Below are 14,543 nucleotides of genomic sequence, written 5' to 3'. Positions count from 1 at the left end.
TTTACAAGGTGGACTGACAAGGTAGGAGTATCTAATAGAGTGGACAGGAGTGGACACAGGGTTTAAAAACTCCAGCAGCACTGCTCTGATCCACTCATTCCAGCGCAACACACATTAACACACCACTACCACGTCAGTGTTACTGCAGTGCTGAGAATGATCCACCACCCAAATGGTACCTGCTCTGTGAGGGTCCATGGGGGTCCTGACCACTGAAGAACAGGGTAAAAGGGGGCTACCAAAGTATGCAGAGAAACAGATGGACTACAGTCTGTAATTGTAGAACTACAAAGTGCACCTATATAGCAAGTGGAGCTGATAAAATGGACAATGAGCGTAGAAACAAGGAGGTGGTCATAATGTTATGCCTGATCAAGTTCATCATTCTGGACATATCTAAAAGTTCTTTTTTTTCTTGCTAATTATTTGAGACCTGGGAAATTGTATAAGACTGGCATATTAGATTTATATATTTATCTACAATAGAATTGATAACATTGAATGCCAGTGTACTTTTTTTGTTCAAAAATTAAAAGAATATCAAATGAAGCTATAACTGGAAATATAAACACATGATGACACTCACATCATGTGCAACTGAAACAAACAAATTCGGGTTGCAAAAGTGAAATTACAACAAGCACAAACCAAATTTGACCTTTTTTATTTTCAGTGGTTACAACACTGTTGAATTGCAGCACTGTGATGGTATGGTGCTCTGTGCTGACCTTCACATACAACTGCATCAGTGGAGCATTATAAAGCCAGCATCTTCACATGATCTTCGCTATTCGTGTAGCACGTTTCTAAGAATATTTTCAGGGCTGGTGCCACTGCTGATGGACTGTTACATGGTCAGCTAAAGGAGCTACATGTAAGATTTGTATGTTTTATTATGTTTAATGATGACTTCAGGAGCTTTAGTCATCATATGAACATCATTAGTCAGTGTTAGTCACAGGTGCTCCTATTCAGTCTGACTCTCATGCCAGAATTGTCAGAATGTGAGACAATGTGGTTGTGTTTCCATTTTGAACATCACAAGCATACAAATAAATAGGAAAGTGAGATGAAGTGGGCTGAGCCATCAGCTTGCTTGAGGTTTAGACTGGATTATCAGGAAAGTAAGCAAAAGGCCTGGTGTATGTTTTGTCTTACACAGCTCCTTTAAGCTTTAACAATCTCAGACTGAAATGACAAGAATCGCATTAATTCCAGGCAGTAGCTTTAAAACAATATTGCATACAAACAAACAAAAAGTAACCACCTGGCCAATTAAAACTGAAGTACGTACACACAAAACATACAGACATACCATACACACATTCTTACAATTCATTCATGTCAGCATATACACATGAAACTAAAACACAAGCATCATTGTAACAACAACAACGCTTTTTCAAATAAATAACAAACCAACAACTATCACTGGGATGCTGCTCCTAAACTGTGGACTATAATGTGCATCAAACAAGGAGTTAAGCGTGAGGTAGTTTGAATTCTATCGAAGCTGTTCTGTTCTCTTCACTGTGTAATGTATAACAAGGGTAACAGCTTTTTAGCATACTCAAATTGAATCTAGTTGCAATGACAGCAGCTAAGAATTCCCAAAGGGTCAATTAGAATCATAATTACTGTCAATGTTAAGAGCACTTCAAATCAGAAACAACAAAATTAAAATCTGCTTGAGGGATTTTCTCACTATTTTGCCAAAAACAGGGCAAACCTTAGGTGACATTCATAACCAATCATCCTTACTTCAACATCCAACTTACAATCCCACACTTAAAAACACTGCTCTGAGAAAAAAAAAAAACACCATCTTTGGGGGGAAAAAAAATTCTAGCCCAAACATTCACCAATTAATGTACTGTAAATCAGACCTATGGACTTAATACCTCACATTTATTTACAGTACCTGCCATTACAAACTTTCTTACCTGATAAAAATATAAATAAAAACACCTTTAAAAGATATGGAAATAAATTCTTATCAATTTTGTTTCATTTCACAAAAATAAACAATTAGCTGTTGTGAACCAGTGTAGAAACAATTAGCACTTCTCATACAAAAAACGCGAATGCATTTGTTCTTGATTCGAAAAGAGGCCACTCGCCGTTCAGGATTTGATTACTCAAAGTTTCACTGAACTACTTTTCATACCATACAAAGTGTGCTGAATCTGACACATAAATGGACTATGGTGAAATTAACTAGTGTTGCAAAAGTATGTAACTCTTCTAAAACTAAAGACTTTAAAATAAAGCTGAAATACATTAGGAACCTAATGGATGTGACGCTAGAATGTACAATATGTGAGAGATATTTTTGTCACAGTCAATCACCCAAAATATTTAACAGCAGTATAAACCAAATAAACATATGCTGCCTAATAAAATTACCAGTATATATATATAAACATTTATGATGTTGTGCATGATTATTTGCTGTAACAAAACTGTACACATCAAAAATAAAAGTGTTTTGGGCAAGAATCATGGAAAACACCAACCAGAAGAAGCCATCTGGGACAGGGTTTTGCAGGAAAAACAATTAAATAGTTATACTACATTGATATCAATTTATACACTATTTTATATATTTTACATCAGTATCTGAAGCTTGTTTCTAGGTACATTCACTCAAAAACAAAAAGAAACAAAAACTAAAAACACAGACTCAAAAAATTGAAAAAAATATATTCACAATTTAGTCTTTACAAGTCATCCTTCTACAACATTACGGCAAAATGCTTTATCTGAGCTTATAAAAGAAGAACCGAGTGAGCATACCAAAAATACTCACATTTAGTAGCCAGGGGTTGGTGGAGCTTCTCATCGAAAAAATCGATTAAAAAAAAAATCTTATTTGCGGCATTTTGAGGGGAAGCAAAGAATATCACACCTGGCATTAAAAAAGCAATCTGATTGGCCTAAATCTGATACCATGCCACACACAAAGAGGCTCCAGGGGAGGGCGATAGTCATCTGCAGCAGCTCAGTGGTCCAGCGGAGGCCTCTAGGCTGCTGTCTGTGTCCGAGGCCATGGTGGGCTCTGTAGACATTGAGGACACATCGTTGATGGAGGAGGAGGATGAGGGCTGGGGGGATCCATTCACTACTGCTGCACCTGTGCTATGAGAAACACATAGATCAGTCATAATCACACAAAAAGTACTGCCTGTTTACCATTCACACTGTATGATAAGTAGATATAATGGAAGCTAATCACTAGGGATGTGCACAACAATATTAATCTTGCTATTTGTATCTGTAAGAGTTCATGAACTACAGGGAGCTATTAACTACAGGGCAGGAAAAAAAAAATTATATACATATACATATATATATATATATATATATATATATATATCTCAAAAATATTTTCTCACTGCAGTTAAACATTCCTCCAGTTTCTGGTGCACATGCTTGTGTTTGACAAAGTAATATAGAGATGTAATGATATTATAAATTGAAATATTGAATGTATGTCAAAAAGCTTTACTGAGTCAAGGCGTAACATTGTTATAAATCATTAATAATAGACAAACATTATATGCAACTTGTGTTACAGTATTAAATAATTAAAAAATAAACAAGCATTTCCCTGAATTGGTGATATTTTTCCCTGACTTCCTGTGATAACAGGACTATATATTAAGTTTTAACATCCTTTACAATTAAATTACCTGTTAAATTACCTGTTTACAATTAAATGATTCGAATTAAATTACCTGTTTTTTTTATTTTTCTATGTGAAAATAAACCAACACATCTTTTAGAACACACTTAGGGAACACACTTAAATATGCCATTTTCTGCTAATTCTAGTGCATAATTTCTACATATTTGCTAAATTTAACATAAAAGCATAAAATATAAAATGTCCACATTTTTCGCCCACATTTTTCCATACGACTCTAAGTGTGGTCAAATGCATTCTATCACTGTAACAGTACTTACCTTTATTGACTTTAGACCTTATTTATAGGAGAAATCAGTTTAACTAACCTAGAGGAGGTGGCTGGCCTCGTATCACACCATTCTTCATCCTTTCCTCCCAGTCCAGCACTTCCTTATAAATCAGTTCTGATGAATAAAGAAAGAGATAGAGGGAAGGGAGGGAGCAGGAGAGGGAGAGAGGGAGAGCATGACAGAGAGAAAGTGCAAGAGAGAGAGATGTCATGGAAGTAGGCAAGGTGCCAGTTGCCATAGCGTACGTTCCCCATGCGAGTCGAAAGAAATATCTATCTTTCTAAATTAAGTAACAAGCATAAGCCATTAAAACATGCCTGAGGGGGTCATTAACACTTTTCAGGTGACCTCATCAGACAAGCTTCTGACTACGTGTGCAAAGGGGAAAATGATATTCATACTGAACTTTTGGCTCTTTGAACTGCATCAGATTTCACACAGTAACATTGATGGTAAAAAGGAATAGAGGCTGCTACCACCTTTCCACTCCTCCACTGTATGTTCCCTCTCATCCAGCTGCTTGTCTGTGATCACTGGAGGAGGCTGGAAAGGGATGACATAGGAAAGGTACTTAAGACTTTTTTGGTGACAGATACGAATAATACATTTAAATTCTCAAACATGCAGGCAAAACACAATTTATTAACATTAATTTATTGTCATTCTCCTAATATGGTCCGTTGATGTAGCACTGTAATATAACTGATAATAAAAAACCCAGATTATAACTGATAATACAGTTACAGTGAGTTGATAGTTAAGTATTTTGAATCATAGTAACTTATTGACATTTAGTGATCTCAAACCAAAACATTACAGAGTCATGGCAGAAACTCATACTGTATGGTAAGAGATAAGGACATCTGTATACAGTACTGTGCAAAAGTCAGCAACCATCAGTCAGCAACCATTATTTAATTTCCAGTCAAAATGGTCAATAAGTACAAATTATATATTTTTCAGGAGATATTTTTGGAGAAGATTAGATAGAAGATATCCAAGTCAAATGAAAACTAGTGAAAAAACAGGAGTTTCCAAAACTGTGAAATGGGACTCCTAACAACCATGTAAGACCCGGCAGACCACCAAAACTACCACCATCACATAAACAGTACTTAAAGCTTTCATCTTTAAGAGACAGCAGAAAATCAAGTTCCACTCTTGCTTCAGATCTGAAAAAAATCCACAGGTGTTTCTGTCCATCCTTCCACTGTGAGAAGACAACTCAACACTGTGGGTCTGAAATGATCTGTAGCTATCATAGCTGTTACTGAGAAACAAAATGCACTAGAACGCCAAAACTGGACATCTGAGATGTGAAGTAAGGTTTTATGGATTAATGAGTATAAATTTATAACTGAGATTATTTGGATCATGAGAAGAAAATACAACCAACTTCCAAGACTGAACTTTGGAGGTGTTTAAAAGAACTACTGAAACATACTTCTGTAGATTTCTTTGAAAAACTGAAAGCAAATCTGTATTTTCTGCTTTATCTGTCTGATTCTAAAAAATGAATAATTTGTACCTGGTTGCCATTTTGACTGGAAATTAAATAAACTGACTTTTGCACAGTAGTATGGAATCACTGCACTGTACAGGATAATGAATGTTCAATAGCTGGGAATTTCACACAACGGCATGGGATCACATTTAGCTTCATGGTAACACTCCACTAGAGAGCAACAGCTTAATAATATTGTGTGTGTGTGTGTGTGTGTGTATATACACTTACCGCCTCTACCTCAGCTGGGTCATACCACACATTAATGTAAGGGTGCTGTAGAGCTTCCTCTACAGAGATGCGTTTGGAAGCATCTATTACCAGCATTTTGGAAAGCAGGTCTCGAGCTTGGCTCGCTAAAACACATTAACATACAATCAGTCAGTTGATTGGCTAATATACATTTTGGATGGACCTGGAATGGCTGAAAGATTTATTTCTGAATTATTGTCTGAAATGTATGTCTAGTACACTCAGAGATACACTGTATACTTCATGGTAATCTCAAATATATAGATGCAAAAATGAATCCTAAAAATCATTTTTACACAATTTTCCCTTTTCCCTAAAAGCAGTTGATCAGCCAAGACATGTTGGTTTTGCACAGGAATTGAGAGGCTAATAAAGCTATCAAGTAACATAAGTCTATGTCACCTTAAATCTGGTATATTTGCCTTGTAGCTCCACTGCAAAAGTAAAAAGGCAAACATGTTAGCCGTTCGACTGTTTGGGATGACGGGAAAATTGTGTAAATTTGATTTTTCTGTGACCCATCCCTTTATTAACAACATAGATAATGTACTTTTAACATATTCACAATGGGCGTGAAGAACACTTCGTATTTGGGCAGTAATGACACAGGTTTCAGCCACTTTGTACCTTTCAGTTTGCTGTGTTCAGAATCAGCAGGGAAGAGAACATCAGGGAAGAGCTTGTCAAAGCTGTATCCAGCATAGCGGGGCCGGTTCTCCACATAAGTCCTTACAGACTGGTTGAGTTTCATCAGGAACTCTTGGGACGGGGTTCCCAGCTGTTCGATGACTTTATTCCACTGATCAATATCTTGGGATTGCATGATTAAGAAAAGCACTGCATTGCTCACAGGCAAGAAATGAAATGTAGAAAGGGGGATTAAAAAGCATGGATCAAAGACATATACAGGCATCTACACAGAGAAATGATGTAAAGGACTGTGCAGGGCACAGTGAGTGTGACTGACAATAATTAAAAAAAAATTCGACCTGCTCTGCCATTACATGAATCCAAGCTTAATAATGCAGTCGAAAGACTCAGAATTCATACCTGATGCGTCAGCGACACAAAAGCGCAGCGTACGCAAGCAAACAATGCATCCAATCCACACTGCTTCCCACTCATTTCTGTTCTGTTCGTGATGCGTATTCTGACTGACGTAAGACCTGCATCTAGCAGAGAGAGTGTGGATTGAAACGCTGAGAGATAAAAAAAAGGAAATGTCTGTTCCGTCAGACGGATGACTAAAAATTGCTTCGGAAATGCTTTCGAGGTACACTGGCCTACAGTCACTGTGGTTTATGATAAAATCTGATGCTGTAGAGTTTCTGCGCTAATCATATCAGGCCCTGGTTTGTATCAGCATCCAGATCCACGTTTCTCTAAAATGCTAAATCTCTAGGTCACCTACAGTGTTGTGTAAAACAGGGAACGGAACAAGATGAATGAGGAAGAACAGACAGGTAAGGATACGATCAGTACCTGGAAACAACACACTACCTCTGACCATTTCGGCCATGATGCAGCCAACAGACCAGACATCAACTGAAAAAATGAAATGAAAATGAAATTAGCATGCAACACAAACATAACGAAGAACAGACAGACCTAAAACAAATGGAGAGGGAATGAGGGGGGAAAGCATGAGGGTGAAATGAACAAGCATGCAAGTGTTGCTGACGCCTCAACGTAGGCAGCCTTTTGTTTTTTGAATGACAAGGAATGGAAACAGTAACTGAACAAAAGAACACATAAAAACCTTACATAACCCACTTGCACATCCTGCCTGAATGAAAATACTAAAATAATATTTAAATAAATAAATAACAAACATTGACTCATAGCTAGTTGGACAGCTTGACTGTGTTTAAAAAAAACACTTTTATATCACTTACTCGCACTTACTTTGGCACACTTAGAATAGTGGCATAATGAGTAAACTCATATTTATGTAGTTTAAGTGTATTTGAACCAATGGTTAATTTTCCCTGATGAAACTCCTCTGTGACCTCGCTAGGTAAACATGTGAGAGGAAAAAAAGCCAGCAAAAACAGGTCTTGAATTCATCTACACCTCATCAACACTCTCTACAGAAGGGACAAGTTGGTCTACTTGACCCCCATGGAAAATGACAGATGGGAAAGAGCAGCACACGTAACAAAGTACAGCAATGGTGTCAGTGTTGTCAGCATATCATCTACTCCGCCATGTATACACCCTTATAAAAAGAAACAGAATAAATTAACTCTAGAATCTCTGCAGGTATTCTTGCTGAAATAGCAAGTAATATACAGCTCTCTTCCCTGCATGTCAGGAGAACACTATGATCATATCATTTTACAAGAAAAGCAGGGCAAAAGAGGCATATGGGTAACATGGTCCCTGCATCTTCCTCTGTCTCTAAAAATACTCCAGCATAATGCGATAAACCACCATGAGCAGCACAAGGATACAGTCCCTTCCAGGGAAAAGGATTTTGTGGCGAACCATTTCTGCCAAAATACAGCCCACAGACCAAATGTCCACTAATTGTTTGTAGCAGGAGGAAAGAGAGAAGAAGGTTAAGCAGCAAATCAGCAAGAAGCAATGCTTGTTAGTTGTTATGTAGATCATCACTCATCATTCATACATGATATTTTGATTTCATGGAATCACTGAGCCATGCAGCTCAAGCAAAATCTGCACTGAAACTGTACATCATACCAAACCCATAAAGCTGTTAGGCCAATGAAAGCAAAGGAGTGGACTATCAAAGCACGAAATGAGACGTGCAAGATGAAGATGATGTTTGCAGTTGAGCATGTGTGAGAAGTGCCAACTAGGCATTCTGTAGCTTGTCAGCAGCACTGACCATTGGCTTGATATCCCATTCCCAGGATGACTTCAGGGGCTCTGTAGTAGCGTGTCACCACATATGGTGTCATCAGTAAACCGGTCGCTGCCGTCCTGGCCAAGCCAAAGTCCAGGATCTTTAGGGTACAGTCCGACTTGACTACAATGTTACTGGGTTTCAGGTCCTGCAGGGGTAAAGTAGGACACATTGTATTTCAGGAACACAATACAAAGATACTGCATGAACGCTCAAAGTAAATTCATAAAGGAATAATGGAAATGACCGTTGTACTAATAGGTTACACATTGGACAGCATTTCTGTGTGCACTTGGACTTTTGTGTTTCCCAACTCGGCCCTCGGGGACCCCCAGACAGTCTACCTTTTTCATTCCATTTTCCATCCCTATGCATTGTGAGCTGGGTTGGAGCAAAAATGTGTACCACCTTGGGGGGTCTTGAGGACCAGTATGGGAAAAACTGGATTAGAGAGAGGGAGTTGTTAAAGGGCCCATGTCCTACATGTTTCTTGCATTTTGATTTTGTTTCCCTGAGGTTTTAACATTTGTGTGGTTTTATACAGTCAAAATTCCTTCATTCATTTTGACCATTTTCCTATTTTTATCCTCTAAAATTAAACAGGCTGTTTTGTAACTGTGCCTTTAAGATTGATACATGTAAATGATGCAAAACTGCAAGACTGGCTGTTTTTTCCAGCTTATTTTCCATATATGGACTGTGTGGACTGGGGAGTAAACGGTATACTCCGAAATGTTAGCAATGTTTACATAGTACATCAAACTATTTTATGTCAGAAAAATAAAAATAATTTGCCCCAGATTATCTAATATCAGGGCAATTAAAAAAAAACACTTTGTTCATATTAGTACTGTATTCAGTGCAAAAAGATGTGTTTGTAAGTCTGTTCGGTATTTTTATTTCATACAAAGCATTAAAAATATTCTATGTTGTGCCTGGCCTGTTATGCTTAAAGGGGATGTTTTTGAGTTTTTGCTGTTTACACTGAAATGGGTATGAAGATAGACTTGTTATTTTATGTCTGCCAGTATCTGTTTATATAATATACTATTCATTCCTTTGTACTCTGATCTCCTTTAACTAATTAATAACTGTTCTCTATGAATCCATCTGAGGCTTTCTTTTCTATTCTTAATATCTAATTAACCATAGCCAGGCTTGAAAGTCCTCTTGTTGTAAATCAATCTATTTAGTCATCAGCCTGTAAAAAGGCTGTCATTAATAAAGACAAGAGGATGACCTTGCCAGGACACATAGATCTTCCTCACACAATTCTTTTACCTATTAGAGAAATGTACTCCACTGTGCTAAAAAAAAATCGATACTGCCTCCTGATGGTGTGTGATAGATGAGAGAACTGTTTACTCTGGACTGATGACTTCCCTCCTTGATCCTCTCAGCACGTTCCTGCCTCACCAGCGCAATGCAGTCAGCAGCAGCAGCAGCAGCAGACAGGACGAGCTGGAGCTTTTTGTACTCAGCTCTGGGGATGGAGCCCCTCCCCCTCCCTCACCTTAACTGATTATTAAGCTTTTTGCCCTCAGTGCAACACCAGCTCCGTATGACAGAGTTTCCTCTAAGGCAAGCGAGCACAGACCCTGTGGATGATCCCTGCAGCGTGGAGGTGTTTAATTCCACACAGCATCTGGTACAGCAGATAGGACAACCGCTCATGGTCCAGCTCCATCTGAATGACTTGGCAGAGGTTGGCATCCATCAGCTCCATTACTAGGTAACTGTCGTCGGGTTGGTGGGGAGGGAGAGGGAGTGGCAAAAGAGGGCGTAAAAGGGGGGAGGGGGCGCAAGAGAGTAGAGAGAGGGGCGGGGGAGTGTGTGCATGTGTGGGAGAGAGAGAGAGAGAGACAGAGAGAGAGGGAGGGAGGGAGAGAGAGAGAGATGGGGGCAATTGAGCAACGGTCCTTCAGTGTACGAATTAAGAATAAGCAATTTTAGCTTCCGCTGAATATAGTATTAAGTGACTGTTGAACGATGTTAGTATTTTGCGTTATACTCACACATCTTGGAATTCGTCTAACGTTTTTTGTGGTGTGAAAACATTTAAGAGGCCAATAATCTGAAAACGTAAAGGATAAAATACTCTCACTTTAACATCAAATATGTAACAAGTAAATAACTGCATCATTATCCGTCTGATATTTCGGAAGGACTTACATTTTTATGGTTGACACACTTCATCAGCACCAGCTCTCTGTATGCTCGCTTGGCATGTGTCTGATTCTGAAAAGGCCGGCTAAGTTTCTTAATAGCCACATTTCTTTCAAGGTGGTGGTCATATGCTGAACTACAAGGGAATGAGGACAAATAGGTCAAATATGAATCCGTGTTGCACTGCAATTTAACTGCTGATGTTAGATTTCTAAGCATAATCACATACCAGACTATTCCCTGTGCTCCTGAGCCCACCGGTCTTAGATTCTGATAGCGCTTCAAAACAGTAAACGTTGAATCCCCCACATCTATACTGTAGAACTCTTTCTCCCTTTTGTTTTTATTCATGGTGAAGTCCAGGCAAATTGATGTCTTAGCATTCATCCAGTGCAGATAACTATGGACCTAGACCACAAACAATGAAACAGGGGGAAACATTATGAATCTACCGTAGCATATTAGAAAAAGAAGTGTTAAACTTAAAATATTATAGATACATCTCTAAATTAAATGACATCGGGATGAACAGCAGCCTGTTGAGGAAAGCAATATCTTTGGCAAGACCCAGCATGAAAGAAAGCAACATTTCCACTTTCCAAAGAACACCTTTTCCAAAACTTTACCAGAAAGACACCTGCAAAATGTTCCACTTCCTCGCTGTGTAGTAAACAAATACTACAGCATTTTGAATACAGCTAAAACAAGCTTAAGTTGTACTGATTTTTTAAAAGGCTGATGATCAACATGTGAACAATCACCATTTAAGACCAATGACAATGCACTAGAAGACATTCTGTTAGCATTTGGAATTGAAAATCAGACTGTGACTGATGATCTGTGCTATCTACTGCTGGACATCTCTGCTACTATGAAAAACAATTTAAATCAGAGTTAATGAACACACAGATTAGTTATACAAGAGGGTGAACACAGAAATCAATGCAGATCTTAATATTCGCAAGCCGACCAAAACAATGCTAAAAGCCATCCTAAAATGCCATTATTAGGAATGAACGACAGAACATAAATCAAATCTAAGGCTTCTGTGCTTGAACAACCTGGTCACATCTACCATTCAAAACATACAGAGCATACACAGCTCAAATCCACGTCTCAGCTATGACAGTGCTGAGGACACCCTTTTAAAAAACAAATCTAGGAACCAATACAACATTTAAGCAGCATTCACCACTGTCAGTGCCTTATTTCAGAAGGATGCCAACAAAAACATTAGGCTAGTGTTTAGTAACAACACAGCTATAGATTTACTCCTGATCCAGCAGGTGCAAAACAGCTTGGTGCCTCTTCAGTGCTATAGCTGAGCAGTCCAACAAATCAATATTAGCTGCTGTGATTGTTGGGGCATGTATGCGTAGTACTGTGCTGGAGATCAACAACCTTGACTAGAGTGTCCCGTTTAATCTCTCCTGTCAAGACTTGGATGGGGACGTAACCTATTTCGTGCTCATGTGCTGCACAGACTATATGCCACCTCTAAACTACCCAATACTGAAATACTGAATGACTAGTGACCGTGGCATCGCTACCATTCGGATATAGAGCCTGAGCACACCGTAAGACCGTAAGCTAGCGAGGGACAGCTGGATGGAAGGAACCATGAGCGGCTTGTCAATTAGCCTAGCTAGCCTGCAAACAAGGTATTGTATCTAAAGCCGCACTGAGACCGGACCTTTTGTGAATGCAGCGTTTTGTGTTAAAACAACATGTATCTCCGTTATCCAGAAGCTGAATGGCTGTTAGCTACATGATACACTCATCGGAAACAAAATCAGCTGTGTTGTAGTCTACGCTTGCCTGCACCCTCCCCCCACGGCTAAACAATACCACATTTGAACGACTTAAAGCGCTTCCTTACCTACTGTGATCTGAATTTCCACCTCTGTGTCCAGACCCTTTAGAAACGTGCGGGTGAAGCGTTCAGAGATTAATAACGTGTATTTTGTTGTTCGGCTGAAAACACCATGACCTCACCGCATACACACACTCACACACACGCACGCACACACACACACATACAGCGCTTCCTTCCACTGACAGGCCTCGCACGCGCCGCAGGCGACATGACGTTCTACGTCACATAAGCCGCACGTTTCCGCGGCATCATACGCGTCATACGCTGAGTCAGAGCCAATCACACAGAAACTCTATCTATCTATCTATCTATCTGGCTGTCTGTCTGTGTATATGTCTGTCTGTCTATCTATTTTACGTATATATATATATATATATATATATATATATATATATATATATATATATATATACTACATGGGCAAAATTATTGGGACACACCTCCTAATTACTGAGTTGAGTTCAGGTGTTTCAGCCAGATAAAATTAAGCACATAGCCTTGCAGTCTCGGTGGCAGTAGAAGTAGATGGGTCGTACTGATGAACTTTGACTTTGAACGTGGCATTGTCACAGGATTGACCTCAATCCCATCGAACACCTTTGGGATGAACTATCATATAGGTGCACTTTGTATTCTACAATTACAGAATATGGTCTGTCTACATCTGATTTGTTATCCCACTTTTTCCCATTCAATAATGGTCAGGACCCCTTCAGGACCACCACAAAGCAGGTTTTATTTGGGTGGTGGATCATTCTCAGCACTGACGTGGTGGTGGAGCGTGGTGGAGACACACATGACAACACAGGATGCTGCCCACAGGTCTCCAGCAGCACTGCTGTGTCTGATCCACTCATACCAGTGCAACACATACTAACACACCACCATGTCAGTGTCATTGCAGTGCTGAGAATGATCCACCACCCAAATAATACCTGCTCTGTGGTGGTCCTGACCATAGAAGAACAGGGTAAAAGGGGGCTAACATTAGGCTTGCAATTAGTTTTCAAACTAGAATCAGCTGAGCCAGAGTCTTTTATTTTTAGTCTAGTATTTTTAGTGGCATAGCCAGGTCTACACCAAATCTAAGAAGATGTGTTTAATTTAATTGAAGTGTCAATGAATTTGTATGATGGCAGGTAATACAAAACCCTATATGATGCTTCATGATAAAATAACAAATAAATAATTCATGAAATATTTATGAAATAGTTTCAATTTTCCAATCTATGACTCCCTTTCTCCCTTCCAAATAAATGACACACAGTGCCATTTATGCAAAGCACCCAAAGTTATTTTAGTCTTAATAGCGCCCCTTTGTGGAGAACCTTCAGCTTCATCCTGCAGCGATCATGTGTGTCTGCTAGCTAAATAACTGAAAAATACCCTGTTTAATATATATAGTTTTTTTGTTGTCACACCCCCAGTTTGGAAAGTCGGGGCTCATCTAAAAATCTGTGTTTCCGATTAGTAACTCCAACGTGTTCTTATCTCCTAAATAGGACATTTCCGACACGACTTGAAGGCAGTGTAAGAGTTGAGTGTGAGAGTGGGGAAAAAACAAGTCCAGACTACAAACAATACGGGAAAAGAATGCGAGATAATGGCTCAGAACAGTTCAGGCTATAAAGCCATTCTTTTGTAAGAAAGCTGGGTTTATCAAGCCGTTTTGACAGACGAGTCACAGATAAGCAAATCAGCTAAAACATTAATCCCAGCTAGATATGCAGGCAGATTGAGCTAATGTTAGCTAGCTAGCTAACTAAAATTCCCCTCGAAAGTACTTTTTTCATTTGTCATCAAAATGCCTTCTTCTATGCTCTGTTGCAATTACTTGAAAATCTGTCTTTGTTGAATAACGCAGTTCTTCACCCGAAGTTTAATTCATCGTAATGTTG

The 14,543-nt window shown here is 38.9% G+C and overlaps 2 protein-coding genes across 4 annotated transcripts in view; one reads left to right on the top strand and one right to left on the bottom strand.

The window, feature by feature from the left end:
* Window positions 1-648: 648 nt before the first annotated feature.
* Window positions 649-12,833, bottom strand: mapk8a (mitogen-activated protein kinase 8a). 3 transcript variants are annotated; one of them, XM_036574150.1, is made up of 12 exons: window positions 12,649-12,833; window positions 10,999-11,177; window positions 10,776-10,905; window positions 10,619-10,677; window positions 10,201-10,339; window positions 8,586-8,751; window positions 8,188-8,259; window positions 6,362-6,544; window positions 5,714-5,838; window positions 4,458-4,521; window positions 4,015-4,092; window positions 649-3,133 (listed from the first exon to the last, which is right to left on the bottom strand). In XM_036574150.1, exons 2-12 carry the CDS (start codon window positions 11,154-11,156, stop codon window positions 2,988-2,990), a joined length of 1,320 nt encoding a protein of 439 aa, XP_036430043.1. In that variant the 5' UTR covers window positions 11,157-11,177; window positions 12,649-12,833; the 3' UTR covers window positions 649-2,987. The 3 variants fall into 3 exon arrangements, with proteins under 3 accessions (XP_036430043.1, XP_036430042.1, XP_036430044.1); XM_036574149.1 differs by lacking the exon at window positions 8,188-8,259 and adding an exon at window positions 7,208-7,279; XM_036574151.1 differs by lacking the exon at window positions 8,188-8,259 and adding an exon at window positions 7,208-7,279 and having other exon boundaries at window positions 3,017-3,138.
* The window catches only part of ptpn20 (protein tyrosine phosphatase non-receptor type 20), a 42,385-nt gene continuing 40,011 nt past the window's right edge, over window positions 12,170-14,543 (top strand). Inside the window, exon 1 of the mRNA XM_036574147.1 lies at window positions 12,170-12,430. The gene's annotated coding sequence lies outside the window, so the exon portion shown is untranslated. The remainder of the gene's footprint in view (window positions 12,431-14,543) is intronic.

This window comes from Colossoma macropomum, unplaced genomic scaffold, assembly GCF_904425465.1.
Source record: "Colossoma macropomum unplaced genomic scaffold, Colossoma_macropomum, whole genome shotgun sequence".
Lineage (NCBI taxonomy): Eukaryota > Metazoa > Chordata > Actinopteri > Characiformes > Serrasalmidae > Colossoma > Colossoma macropomum.
Note: the sequence above shows the minus strand (reverse complement) of the source record. Positions and strands in the feature narration are given on the sequence as shown.